We start from the raw sequence: 14,012 nt of genomic DNA on the forward strand, positions 1-14,012 counted from the left end.
GTAGATAGTCTGATGAAAGGAGTCTCTCTAAGAGGCGCAAAAATTCAATATGAAATCTGACTCTGGCTGAAAGACGACCTGCATACAAACACACAAACATACAGAAAGACAGCAGTCTGTCTCTGTGTGTGTCTGTGTGTGTGTGTGTGCAGGTTTACAGGAAGGTGCTATGATGAAATTATGCTGCAAACTAATGCTATCATGTTAAACACACAGCAAACAGTGGGGGATTAATAATGAATAAACCCCTGTCATAGCATCAGTTCAGCTGAAACGTGCAGGACTCATAAGGGGATTTATAAAGCTAGAACTGTCAGTGCAATCCACACATTTCCATGTTCTTATCGTACAACTTATAAACACCTTGTTAACCACACAGATCACAGGTGAGACAGCAACATCTGTGTACAAGCTGCAAGAGATTAAAAGTAGCATTACCGGGAATAGGATAGCAAAACAGTGAGATCAGAGCGCGTGATTTACCGCCACACGCCACCCAAGTTTAGCATACACCTGTAGTATGTAGCGCCACAGTGTTCCCACTACCCAGCACAGGCAGGGTATGCAGCTCTCCTGCGACCCCACACTGACACCTGGTGGCTCCACGAGGCAGAAAATCCTCCCAACACAACAGCCTCAGCTGTTCCCCGTGGTGCCCCGAGGAGCCACAATGTCATCCTCGCGCTCTTCAAAGCAACACGGCTGTTTGGTTTTCACAGCACTTTTACAGACAGAAAAAAAACAGCTTGATCGCTGGACCTTGACGCAGATACACTGATGAGTGTTAAAAAAAAAACCTGCAGCACAGGAGACACGTCTGAGGACAGTCAGTTTATTGAACAGCAAATTGTGACAGGGAACACAATATTTCATTTTTTTTTTCTCCATTGCATTGTAAATAATGTCTAGGACAACTGTGTCATTCACCACACATATTCATAAACACCCTCTCGGTCGCAGAGAGACTTTGTGGATGGACAGTGGGGTGGGGGTCCTTGTTTTTAAAGTGCTGTAATGCACAGTTCCTCTTGGAGGAAGACAACAGAGGCCGTGAAGAGCGCTCAGACCCCAGAGGGCCTCCGAGGTCCCCGGTTGCATCATACATTGTGTGATTGACAGCTTGTGACGTCATTTGTTTTTCTCCTTTGTCTACCGTGTGTGTCTGTGTGTGACTTCTACTTATTGCATATCGGTGAGCTGGTTCGTGTATTTTTCCGTGAATGTGTAAAGCACAAATCTTTAGATTAAAATGTAATAAACTCTTCACTATAATTATAATACATCTTATAATATCTAAGTTACATTCTTATATCTGATTCAGTTAGAATATGTAGGCGATATACATTTTGTGGATAACACAGCGGACACCCTCATCCTGTCGTCTCAGCCCTATGAGTCAAGTTTTACAGACAGATGAACTGAAAAAGTTAATCTCATCAACATCTCCACTGACATAAATCAGACCTCAATCCACGTCTGTTTCCTGGACTTTGTCTGAGTAGATTGTGCCTCTTGTGCCTAATAATCCTTTGTGCTTTCTTTGATTGTATACACTCTAAGTCATACATTTGGTGTTTCAGAGCTCCTCTGCATACACCTGCACTCCCCGGCTGTGAGGAGAGAGGAGGAGGAGGCAGAGGAGGTGACAGATAGAAGGAAAGAGGGGAGAGAGCATTGGTCTGACAATCAAAGAGAAAAATACCGCAGTGTCACACTAACAACTACACATCAACTACAGCACTACACAGCCAGACACACACGCACACACACATACACATACAAAAACCAAATGCACAAGGTCAATGCAAATTCACAGCTGTGAGTAAAACAAAATGACTTGCACAACATTTTCAAGAATCAACCAAAAACAGACGATAAATCTGAACACAAGGAGGAGGAGAGGGGCTGGGGGGTGGTTCAAAGATCCCATCAATAATCTCAAGAACACAAAAATAGGCATTATGATCACAATAACATCTTATATGAGATGAACTGGCAATAGGAATGTTGAAAACTACGACAGTGATATATCGAGAGGAGCGCACAGGTGGGTTTTTTTTTGCCGTTTTTTTCCTGTGGCTCAGCTGTCATCCGCCAACATGGCTGGAGGTGCCAGTCGATGTCTGGCAGCTCTGATGTCGCTCCCTGACCTATGGCTTTCAGTTAAGACTTTGATAACGCTGAGAGATTGACAAGCATGTGATTCAGACGGCGCAGCCTTGGTCGTTAGCGCCGCCGTCGTCTTATTGCAGCTACCTCATGAAAGAAGCACCATTCAAAAAGACTGATGATTTACAGGCTGATGTCAGCAGGTCCCTACTGGCCTTCTCCAGGGTGTATTTCATTTCCAGAGATGTTTAAGTGGTGCCACACGTCGTTCACTATGTTTTTTATGATGATTATGACGCCTCAGGCGGTCCTAGTTGATGAAACTGTAGCAAACAGGACCACTGGCCGACCCAGCTTAACTCGGAGAAGAAAAAACAGCCTAGATCTACTCTACTGTTCCCCTTTGCATACAGTAAAAAACCCTCATCGATATGCTGCATTTAAGTTCAAATGATGCTTGTTGCATTAAAACATGTTCCTTCATTTGATATGTCTACATCATCATAACATAAAATCACTACAACATGGATTGAGGGGGGAGCTGGAGAGGTAGGTGTGCAAATAAGCCATCATGTACAAAACAAACCATAAAACCTACAACATAAAAGTTCATATCATCTGCATATGTACAATATATAGATAAGGTGGACACTTTGACACAGAAAAAAACGACATACAAATATATAGTGCTATACCGCCTCTAGAAAGGAATCTTGATAAATAGACCTCACTCCCACGAATGATAACACATTGGAAAGTTGCATCGCGCATCTACAGTGCAACAGTACAATTGACGAGCTGCTTAAACAGTGGGAGCGAGGAAGGAATGTGATTGGACAACACACGTCAAAGTCACCTTGATCTCCGGCGAGATAAACCAATGGCAGGGCTTCAGTGTCGTGATGCGCAAACAAGATACGACAGGGGCTGCTTTTTTTTCCCGCGGCAGCTTAAAGCAAACAAAACCTTGTAAAGCAAACAGGCAAGAGATGTTTGGTAAAACTCATAGAACACTGAAACCACACTGGTTTAATTTTCTGATAAAGAAAAGTTTGTCATTAGCTCTTTGGGGTCGTGCCACTGGATTCAAGTTCGTTAAAGGAATTTAAAGTGAGCGTGAATTCATCTGTAAACAATCATGTCTGGATCTAAGGGGTGCGAACTACTCCAGTTTAGGTCTTACTGGCTCCACAATGGTCGGCTGTACTCATCAGACTGAGTGATTGTCAGCTGAGTCACTGAGTATCTACTAATTATCTGGCATACTATTAAATTTAATTCAATTTAGCGTTCACAGCTGATGCTTTCAGAAATCTGCGGCTGCACTGCTGTGTGTTTGGACCAAAATGATAAAAACCTCTCCACTTTTGTCCGCAATCCAATCAGCGCTGTCACAGTAGGTGTTTTCAATCAGCTAAAGTTAGCTAGAAAGGCCAAACCCCTGTTGTGACATCACTATCTGGGGCGGAGCCACAAGCACAGCACTCTTGACTGTTTCAACCAGCAGTGTGTTTTTGTGATTGTGCGTTGAGATGAACAATTCACACATGTAGTACTTTAGTGTATGATGCCAAAATGTGCTGCACCATCTCTTCACCCGTGTGTGTAATTTGGAAACACAATATATCTTTCAGAGGCGAAACAGTCGATCATTGTGGTAGCACGAAATATCAGATGGAACCTGATCTACCTTAAAAGCCAAGGCCATTAAAGTTCATTACAACCACTTACAGGAAGGGATGTGGTTTCTCAGGACAGATCTAAGAGGAGTGCTGGGAGCAGATCAACACATTCCCACGTCTGAAACAGGCATATATGCTTTGCTCAATTCTAAGTATCTATGTTTTAAGACAGGGGGAAGTTCTCTAAGTAGTTTTAGTGAATATTCTACTACATGTAATTCCCTAAAATACCTTTCTAAGTGAAGTATGTGCATCTTATTTAGCCAGTTAGCTAAGGTGTTCCAGAGGCTAATGTTGTGATATTAGGTACTGTAGGGCTTGCCGAGCTGCAGCAACCAAGGGCAGTACACCTACTTCAATAATTCAACAATCATATTCAAAAATTGCAAAATAATCATAAAGCAATATTCATTTAAAACTTCATCTGATATTTGTGGCTTCTTTTCCAGAGTGCTAGCTGAGCATGCCTACTGGAATTGTGTGTGCCACTGTAGGCAGCTTGGCAAAACAAAGGCTCCGTCCTAAACTACTATTTCAACATTCAACACAACAAATTTAAAACACAATGTTTTACGGATTGAGTCGTGCTCTGACCCGTCGACAATTTCGAAATGAGATGAATCCTCACGCAGTTGTTGTGATGCATTATGGGAGGGAAAGGCAGAGAGGAGGTGCTTCTTAGTTGTCTTTTTTAGGCAAGAAGCTGAGAATGAATTCACCCACGCCGAGGAAGTAGACCACCTGGGCGATGCCGAACAGAGGTGCGATGACCAAGGCTCGACAGTAGGCTCCCTTCAGGAAGGCGGATGGACCCTCGTTACGCAAGATTTTCCTGCAGAGCAAATAAAAGCTTGTTAAAAAAGATGAATCATACAGAAACACTACTTAACTCAGAGCTGTTTCATCATAATAACTCATTGTATATTTTGTGAGTTCTGCATTTTGACTTGACTACACACTCAGAGCATCACACGTGCTGCAGCAGTAAAGTAAATGAGGTCACCTGATACAGTCAGTCACTCCACTGTACGTGTCTTCTGTGCTCCCTCGGTTCAGAGACTGCAGTCTAGTCTTTATCACTGAAACACACAGAGCTCAGGTGAGTCTAAAACATCCACTAACGATGAAATCATGGCCGTAAAAACTTCACACTCCCACGTTGCTCACCATCGACAGGGTTGACGGCCACAGCTGCTGTGCTCCCCGCGGCGCAGCCTGATAAAAAGGACACGTAGAAAGGAGCGGGTCCATCCATGCCTCTTTTGCCCAGGTTATTCAGGTTGGCAAAAAGAGGGAAATAGATGATGGAGAAAGGAACATCCCTGCAAGAAAACAAAGGTAAGTCACGTAAAGCTCATTACAGATTGTTGTAAAAACAACCACCTATTTGCCAGATCTGTTGTACCTGAGCAATGTGGCACCGAGGCCTTTATACAGCCCAGCAATGCCCTTCTCCCGCAGTAACTCTCTGGTTAGCTGGATGGCTGTCGGGGACTTTGTCTCCACAGTGCCTGCCGCCACCGTCTCTGGCATTAACTTCCTCTGAGCAGCTGTGGAGCATAAGAAACACAGCATTAAAATGGCAAGATGAAGCTACAAGAACTAAACAATGCTAGGAACAGGCATGTGTGCAGACATTTTGAATCCTTAACAGTGTTTAAAAAGCCAAATAAAGCTGTTGTAATCTCAGGCATGGCCACATGAGGTCACTGTTGCTCCACTTTATCTCTTACATCCCCCCACTCCCCTTCATTCTTTTCTGAAACACCATCTGGATTTCATTTCCTCTTACCAATTCGTCCAGCATCTTGGAGCTGGATTTTCAACATCTCCATAGGAGTTGTGACAATAACCTACAACAAAGCAAAAAACAGGTGTCAGGTACAGTGTCAGCATACTGCTAACAAATGCAAATACATGCAAATGTAAGACTTTAGGATTGATGAGTGCTGAACTTGTCAGGCAAAAAGTGTGTCCATTGTAAATCTACTGGCATCCAGTAGCTAACTGTCACCTCTTGTTTGCCTCTGTGATCCACGCAGTAGTAACTAGTTAACAGGATTAAAGGCGAGATGGCCGTGTGCTCAACCACAATCTTAATCCAAGGTCTGCTACACTTAATCTAATCACGTTCCTTTGGGCTTGAAGCCTTTGCCCCCATTGACGAGAGGCCTTTCACTCTGACTCACTCACTCAGCGCACATGGCCCGGCACTCTCACAGCGTCTTATCTGATCGCTCAAATCGAGCCGCTAGTGTTTCTATTGCCTGCTAACAGGCCAACATTTAAGATTAAAAATCACTCATGAAATGGAAGGCGCCGTGTTTAGATCACGGTTAATGGGGATGATCTGCAGAGTCAAGTTGCAAGCATGTTTCTGCAAATATAACCTCTCATTCAAACCTGTCTGCGGCTCTAATTCCGGCTGCAGGCAGTGACAAATGAGGCAAAGTTCGGGGCCCTGGTGTTCGTGCGTGAGCTGACACAGGCAGCGCTAATGGCAGCAGCTCCAGATGGAGAACAGGAGGATGCAATTAAGGCAACATCTCACTCACTCACTCACCTGGCAAGTACCGGCCCCGCATCCCGCCAGCATCTCTTTGACCAGAGTGAGTTTTCTGAAGATGAAAAAGCAAAATCAGATGAAAACATGTGATAAACTGAAAGTGTTAGAGGTAGACATCTTTATTTCTACAGTCAAAAAAGGAGTTGTCACCACCTGGGCTGGTGATGCTAATCTCTTTCTTCCATATCAACATGTCAGGCACAAGGGCAGATTAATAATTCACAAGGTGAGCGGCTGGGCAAGACAAGTCAATCATTCATCAGCCTTCGTGTTTGTCACCATAGAGATGGAGATAGATGCCCCAGAAACTTTCAGCTTTATCTGTGCAGACATTGCTCATGGGGGGACAATAATGGGTGATGGATTTCAGCAGCTGCTAACGTGATTTCACGCAGGACTTCTGCTCACATGCACACAAGCACTTCTGTATTTTTAAACCTGGCGGCTAACAAACTGCCGTGAAACGCCGGGGAGGAGGCGACAGAACGGTGGAGGATTAACTAGAGGCTCGGTGAGAACGCAGACAGCTAATGTGTCAGGTTACATGTTAGTAAACATGCCAGTTAATCACGGTGTGAATGAGGAAGAGTGTGTGTCAGGCAGTCTGTCAGCACTGCCATGCCTCACCCATCCTTGGAGAGGTGATGCCTGAAGAAGTCATTGGCGGCCAATTTGATGGCTTTCTCTGGTGTGACTAGTGTTAAGTTCACCGCCGCTCCTGAAGGGAAGAAAAGGACAAAGAGGAAGAAAGAGGGAGGCATAAAGAAGAGAAGAAACAGAGAAGGAAGAGAGACAATGAGTCTGAGGGATCTAAGTATTTAATGACTGTGCATTGGAAAGACTTTGGCGACACGATATGTATCACAATAGTGGGGTTATGATTCAATATGTGTTTTGTAATACTGTAAGAACGACACTGTTATTCTAAATACCATCATATGTATAAAATCTGAGTAAAAGAAACATGTTTCGCTCTTTTTTAGACAAGCACAACAGTGGGATCCAAACCAAAGTTCCTGTAACATCAAAAACAAAACTCACCTCGGTACATCCCAAAGTACCCCTCTGACCGGATGGTCTTAATAAGGCAATCTGACCTGAAACACAATAACAACATTCGAGATGTGTTAATCAAAGTGCTGCCAAGTTCCTCAGAGACTCTTTATACGTATAAGTGAAATAGAGATGTTTCATACATGCTGGTGTAAAGGCGAGATCCATTCTGCTGGTTTTGCAAGCGAGTCTTGGCCAGGTCAATGGGAAACACACAGGTCACTCCGATCAGGCCAGCGATCCCCCCATTGATCAATTTGGCAGGCAAACTGTAGGAAAGGCGACCAGAGAGGAAGAGACATGAAGATGATATTGTAAAAGATCAATAGATAAAGAAATGAGCCTCTGTGCTGCTGTATCCAACCTCACCTGATCTGCTTGTCAGCCATTTATGTTAAGCCCTGGCTGGTCAAAGAGTCAATACGTCTGTAAGCTAGTCACTCGGTGGTCGTCGCTGGCTTTTGTTGTGTGTTACAATAGTGTGTGTTGCTCTCACAGTGGGATTACTGTAGTCTGATTATGCTTTGTCCACTCGTCTCCGTGCAGTTGTTGTTAGTTCCAGTTAGAGGATACCTGTAAGGAAAGAGGAAAGGATGTGTTCACATTAAAGACTTGCAGAAAGTGGCTGACACGTTCCAACAAAGTAGAGCAAGCAGAGTAGAAAATAATACTTTAAATCGGTCAGTAGGTTAGAGCCGCAACCAGCTGAATTGTCAGGTTTACAAATGTCCATCACAGTTTACGAAAGCCCAAGGTGGTGTGATCATTGAAGTGCTTGTCTTGTTACATTACGTCGTCTCTGACACTTCTGTCCAAAGGAATAAGAGCTAGAATTAATCAAACATTTAAAGTTCAACCCTCCTCAATAAACAGCTGCATTATCAGAAGTGTTTATGAATGACTTCAGTGGGGAGTTTATTCCTCAACTGTGTGACCCAAAAAACTGCATTTTTCTCGCTTAAAACACAACAGTGGATTAGTCCTATAACACTCGCTTGGTATTAACAGAGGAGGTTTTGCAAGATGATTATACAAGCGAGGGTCTGGGGCTGTACGGCTGAAAGAAGACCTTTCTGACTTTCCTCACAGGTGCGCTGTGGCTCAAACCAAACAGAACAGTCCGTTTCAAGTGGGGTGGCAAAGTCAACAGTAGCCTGGCATGACTGACTAACAAGACCCCGACAAAATGCTCACAGCACTGCGCTACGATGGGAAATCGGGACGAAGGAATGAAGTTGTCTAGTAAAAGAGAAATCTGCTAAAAAAACACCCAGGTGTGCTGCGGCTCAGACCGAATGCAGTCCTCAGTTAAAGCAGGTGGCATGTCAACACTGTGAATTCAAAGACAAACACACTAAAACCTGGATATTCAGATCACGTTAGAGAAGAAAAGTGAAGAGAAAAAGGAAATACTCACAAATGGTTCTGTAAAAAGAGAAAATGTTGAGCATTTTTCCTTTAAAAAAAGGAAATTGTTTGTAATTGAATTAGACCTAAAGTTTATTTCCAAATGCAAATCACTCACCATTTAATGTCTCTTACCGAGGCTAAATCAGGACAATGGCACGAGATACACAACCACTGTGTTTAAAAGCAGAGCTGTGGCTATCACAGTGGAGATTACTCTGTTAAAACAAATCCACTATCACCAGCACATCTGTGCGTCATTTGTGTCCTTGAACACTCATGTTTTATGCAGGAGCTCTTTCATCATCTAACTGCAGTCGCAAACTGTATAACATATAGGGGGAAGCTCAATCCCCAGTGTGTTCAACGGTCATTTCTGTGCAAACAGATGAAATATGTCTGATGGGGTTAAGATGCTCCTTATTTTTGGTTCAGAATGCCCTCAGTGAGAAAAAGACGCTTCCCATTTCCCCTTTTCACTCTCTCCACCCCCTCCCTCCACCAATCACAGGCCGCCTCAGCCCGTGCAGCCCGCCTCCTCCTCTCTCCTCCACACCAGCCCTCCCCCATCATTTCCCTCAGTCACGAGTCACGACTCTCAAACGCAGCTTTTCCGTCTCACATCTTTGCTGACTTCAGGGTTTTTCTTTGTGAAGTGCATCTGCAACACTTGTACAACCCAAACTCCTCACACGCAGGCTCAGAGAGAGACCGCACAGTGTGAGCGGGGATGTTTGGTTTTCCGATGAATGCAGCTGCGGTCTGGTGTGTTTGGTTTGGATGAGGACTCGAGGCACCCGCTGGCTGCTCCAGAGGTGGAGGAGGGAGGAGGAGAGGACCTCTCTGGTCTCCTTTCTCCTCCCCGGAGCTTCAAACAGACGACTTCACAGGCCTCCTCGGTTGCTCGCGTTGCCTCTGACTGTTCCTGAACATTTTCTCACCCAGCAGCAGTGTGAAGGAGCACACCTCCTCACTTTACAGCATTTTCTTCCCCATTTCCTGTCACTGACTTCCTCCTGCCTATGTTACCACTTTACAAGACTATATCTTCAGTCTGAGGAGAAAATATACGGCTTGTAAAGGGCACAGCAGTCTTACATGAGTCCCCATCAAACTGAGCATTCTTGACCGTTGCTTGCAGCATTAGTCGTCCACCACAAAACTGTGTGTGCACCAGGACACTTACTTGACCCGCAGTCACTGCCTGCCTGTCTGCTGTCTTGTCATGACAATTGGAGTCTGTGTGGATACAAATGGCTTCAGTGTGCAGTGTCCACAGCACAGAGGCATCACTCATCACCCAAATCTCCAAGATAGTCCTTCAGTCACACAGCACAAGGAGACATCCGCATACATCACTTAACTATTAGAAGCTGCTTCTGATGTTGCAAAAACAAAAGATTTAAAGTGGCTAAAAACTACACACGTCTCTCTTACACACATTCAGCCAGAGGTCATATTTTGAGTGTGTAGCTCAGGAGCAGATAAGCACTGATGAGTAAACAATAGACAAAGTGATTGTGAAACTTGGCTGCCGCGCAGAACCTTTAACTACTTTAACCAATCCTCCTAAAGCAACCGCTGATTAAAGAGTCCACGCACCGACAGATAACAGCTCTGTTCTCGACCCTTGTTCATCATTCAGCCTTGAACAATGAGGCCAATAAACGCTGCTTTACTGACAAGGACCCTGAACCGTAAAGCTGCAAGCTTTAGCAAAAGGACATAAAATCCTTTTTTGAACGTTTTTAAGGCACATTATTACAAGTTCATGGAGCAAAGTTAAAATGTAACTGGGATGTTAACCCACAAAGGTAAGGCAGAGAAGGGAAGCACCATAGACTCTTGCATACAATTTATGAATGACACAACACACATTATATGTGGGGCAGTGATGTAATGAAATAACGTAGGGCCTACTACACAGGGAAAATATTATAAATATAATACTTATTTTTTCACCTGTTTAGTCAGTTAATAATTGTGTAAAACCTGCGCTCTTAAATCTTAATACTATCAACCATTTCATGTGCGTTTTTGGAAAATTATAATAGCTGAAAACATCTGGTTGGTAACAGAAGCATTTCATGGAAACTTTTTCCACATATTTAAAATCAACATTTTCAACCCTTTCAAGACTAATTAAATAAGAAACATAACAGAGGCATGTATGATAAGGAGCTTACCAAAACCAGAAGTATGTCAGAGATGCAATTAAAGCGGAGTTCTGGATCAGCGCCTGTATAAATCTGAAAATATGTGAGTGCAAAGCAAACATGTGGCTCGCCTCTTCAACTAATCTGCTCTAAGTCTGCCTCAATCAGAAAAAGACACATATAACCCTGCAGATAGTTCTAGAAACAAATCCAACGCAGTAAATTTCCTATGCAAATCTCATGCAAGCTATATTCCTTTCATTCAAATCAAGCAGAGGGAAATATACCTCATCCATCCCGGCTCCTGTGTACCTCTCTGTCCTCGACTGCCAAACAGGCTAAAGGTCCTGCTGACTAAATGACAGCAAGTTTAGTGATTGACAGGAGGAAGTGGGTGGCTACAGTGGAGACAAAGCACTGTGGTAGTCAGCAGCACTCCACTCACGTGACTGTGGCGCATGGAAAAGAAAGACAGTGAAGGAGTGAAAAAAGTCACAGGCCCTTTCTCATTAGCATGAGCAGGCTGTTATTACCCGTCCATCTGTCTCACATGAGCTGGTTCGATTCACAGCGAGCTCTAAGCCATCCGCAGAGGACTGATTCAGAACACAAGTGTGTTCCTGCAATCCTCTATCAGATGTCGAGTGCTCCTCTGAGCTGCAAGGGCACAAGGGCCGGATCCAGTAGACAAGCAATCTGTCCCTTTTTGCATGCCTCCCGGAGCTACTGTTTCTTAGCGTTAATTTAAAGTAATAATTTGTGGGTAATGTTTCGTTTTAAAGCAAAGCTAGTAGGAGCTTGTAAAAAGGACTCCCGGCATATCGTCAGAGTGTATATTCGTCAGACCAATCTTCTAAAAGGATCAGGTTTTAAATAGTTGTCTGCACTGACAGCCGCTCTGGTGGGGTTATCCTGCTTTTTTCCCAAATGCTGGTTTATAAGATGCGCGCTATTTTTGGACATCTAGAGCACTGCGGAAACAAGGGATGAAATTTATGGTGTCACAGATAAATCTGATTACTATTTCCTCTTCCCAACAGCATCGGGATTATAAACCTAATACCTACTTATGAAAGCTCTCTCTCCATCTCCATTTACAACCAGTGGCGTGAGAGTTATGATCAGTGCACAGCGATGCATTTCCACTACAGGTCCTGCACACTGAGTTCGCGTTACAGCCATTAATGCCTGCACAGTAACACATTGTTGTATTAATCACCTGCTGTAGATCAGAAATAACAAGCCGAGTTCAACTTTCAGGCAGCCAAAATGCCCCTTCAGTGCGGAGCGGTGGTGTAGTGTTTAGTCCACTGACACCGCAGCTATTGATGGTGCCCCAGTTTCTGAAGTCACCTGGGGCTTTCTCTCTCGTATCTCCTGTTTTCCCTCCTCTCAGCTTTCTTAGAGCATTGATAGGAAAACAACAAAACCACTGTGCATTAGATAGGAAGCCGAATGCAGCATTGAAGCATCTGATTACAATTTGCGGATTACAGCAAGGCCTGAATGGCCAAACGCAGGGTAACTTTCACAAAGCATCACATCATCTTCCCACCAGCACGACTCTACATCATTGCCATTCAGTGCACATACATCCGTGACATTTGGTAGTCCTTGCCTCTGGGATTTAGCACACTTTCAGGGAATGCTATATGGATGTAGTCGTGCATGCAGATTAAATTCATATTTCACACATTGTTGCTGGTTTCTATTGAATGAATGTAAATAAGCAGTATAGAGAAAAAAGGTACAGCAGTGCTCGGGATGTCACCTTACACCAAGAATGGCTCTGCTCATCAATTATTTCAAGGCTGCAGGAAAGCTTTATAACACTGCTTGGCCTCTGCATAACCTCACCAATACACTGGGAACTTTTATGCATTGCTGTTAGTTTGCATGTCCTCTTGAAAACTTACAGTACATTTCTTACTGAAAGGAATTTGAGCCTCCCCAGAGACTAGTAAAAATGGGAATGGCTTTCAACCAAGTATGATAAACATTCAGCATTTTTAGGGACTATTAAATACTCCATCTTGCCTTCTTTTCATCCTGCACAAAGAAGTTACAGTATGTTAATGATTATCCAGCCTGTCAGAGGTGAGCATTCCGCTCTACCAATGAAAAAGGGAGGTGGGTACAGTTTAAGTGGTTTTACCCTCCACTCCCAACATCCCGGCCCACATGATAATAATTACACCGTCACTACTGAGCGGAAGCCGGCAGAGGGCGGCCGCAGTGGTCCCTTCACAGGTCCGGGAGAAATTCGGTATCTAGTCCCGTTACTCTGTGGTAACGTCCAAAATTGAGCGAGGTAACAATGTACGTACAAACCACAGTTATAAAACGTTGGTTAAATAACGGTTCAAACACCTGAGTCCAACGGCACGTCGGTTTAAAGGGTTAAAATATGACCAGGCATATTATTAACCGGCATATTAACGGCCATAGTGTAACCGTTATTGATTCGTGATTCATAACGGTCACGCCGACAGCGTTGTAGCTCTTAATTGTACATTATACACGAGCAGCTACATCTTTATAACCCAGCATATGTTGAAAATACTCGGCTTGCCAGATAACGGAAAATGATTTGCTGCTGCCTTTCACAACGAAGCTGCAAACCGCCTCATACATCCCGTCCGAAATACTAGCTTGCTTTTCATGTCGTGACAATGTACAAAATATAAAAAAGGATATTTAGCTCAAAATGTCGCCTTCAAGGTACAGACAGGTAAATATTATAACGGTAATAGACGCATTTTCAGGATAACACACCCGTCTTATTCATAACAAGACTTTAACTGCATCCCGTTATCTACATACCACATGGAGCCGTTTCCGTTATCTCTCCCGGTGAGGTTGTGGTGTGAAATCAAAGCCTTTACACTGTGTATCTTTGGCTGACAGAGCGACAATAGCTAACCTACCGGTGTTACTAGCATTTGAGAGTCCAGCGGGAGAGGTAGAGAAGGTGGGAGTGGAAGCAGGCAGGCAGGCGGAGAAGGAGGGAGGGAGGGGGAGCGAGAGCGTAGCTGGCGA

The 14,012-nt window shown here is 44.0% G+C and overlaps 1 protein-coding gene across 1 annotated transcript; it reads right to left on the bottom strand.

The window, feature by feature from the left end:
• Positions 1 to 816: 816 nt before the first annotated feature.
• On the bottom strand, positions 817 to 13,943 carry slc25a22a (solute carrier family 25 member 22a). Its single transcript, XM_069686495.1, has 11 exons — positions 13,797 to 13,943; positions 7,780 to 7,983; positions 7,554 to 7,679; positions 7,399 to 7,454; positions 6,985 to 7,075; positions 6,355 to 6,409; positions 5,584 to 5,644; positions 5,197 to 5,341; positions 4,959 to 5,113; positions 4,795 to 4,870; positions 817 to 4,623 (listed from the first exon to the last, which is right to left on the bottom strand). Exons 2-11 carry the CDS (start codon positions 7,797 to 7,799, stop codon positions 4,470 to 4,472), a joined length of 939 nt encoding a protein of 312 aa, XP_069542596.1. The 5' UTR covers positions 7,800 to 7,983; positions 13,797 to 13,943; the 3' UTR covers positions 817 to 4,469.
• Positions 13,944 to 14,012: the final 69 nt, after the last annotated feature.

This window comes from Semicossyphus pulcher, unplaced genomic scaffold, assembly GCF_022749685.1.
Source record: "Semicossyphus pulcher isolate SPU_LCO1_2020_fin unplaced genomic scaffold, fSemPul1.0.p SCAF_8, whole genome shotgun sequence".
Taxonomy (NCBI): Eukaryota; Metazoa; Chordata; class Actinopteri; order Labriformes; family Labridae; genus Semicossyphus; species Semicossyphus pulcher.

Coding starts and splice junctions, on each gene's coding strand:
- slc25a22a (XM_069686495.1), bottom strand. CDS start 7,799: ATGGCTGACAAGCAGATCAG. Junction 7,455..7,553: donor TCTCGCCTTTACACCAGCAT/GTATGAAACATC, acceptor ATTGTGTTTCAG/GTCAGATTGCCTTATTAAGA. Junction 4,624..4,794: donor GGAGTGACTGACTGTATCAG/GTGACCTCATTT, acceptor TTTGCTCTGCAG/GAAAATCTTGCGTAACGAGG.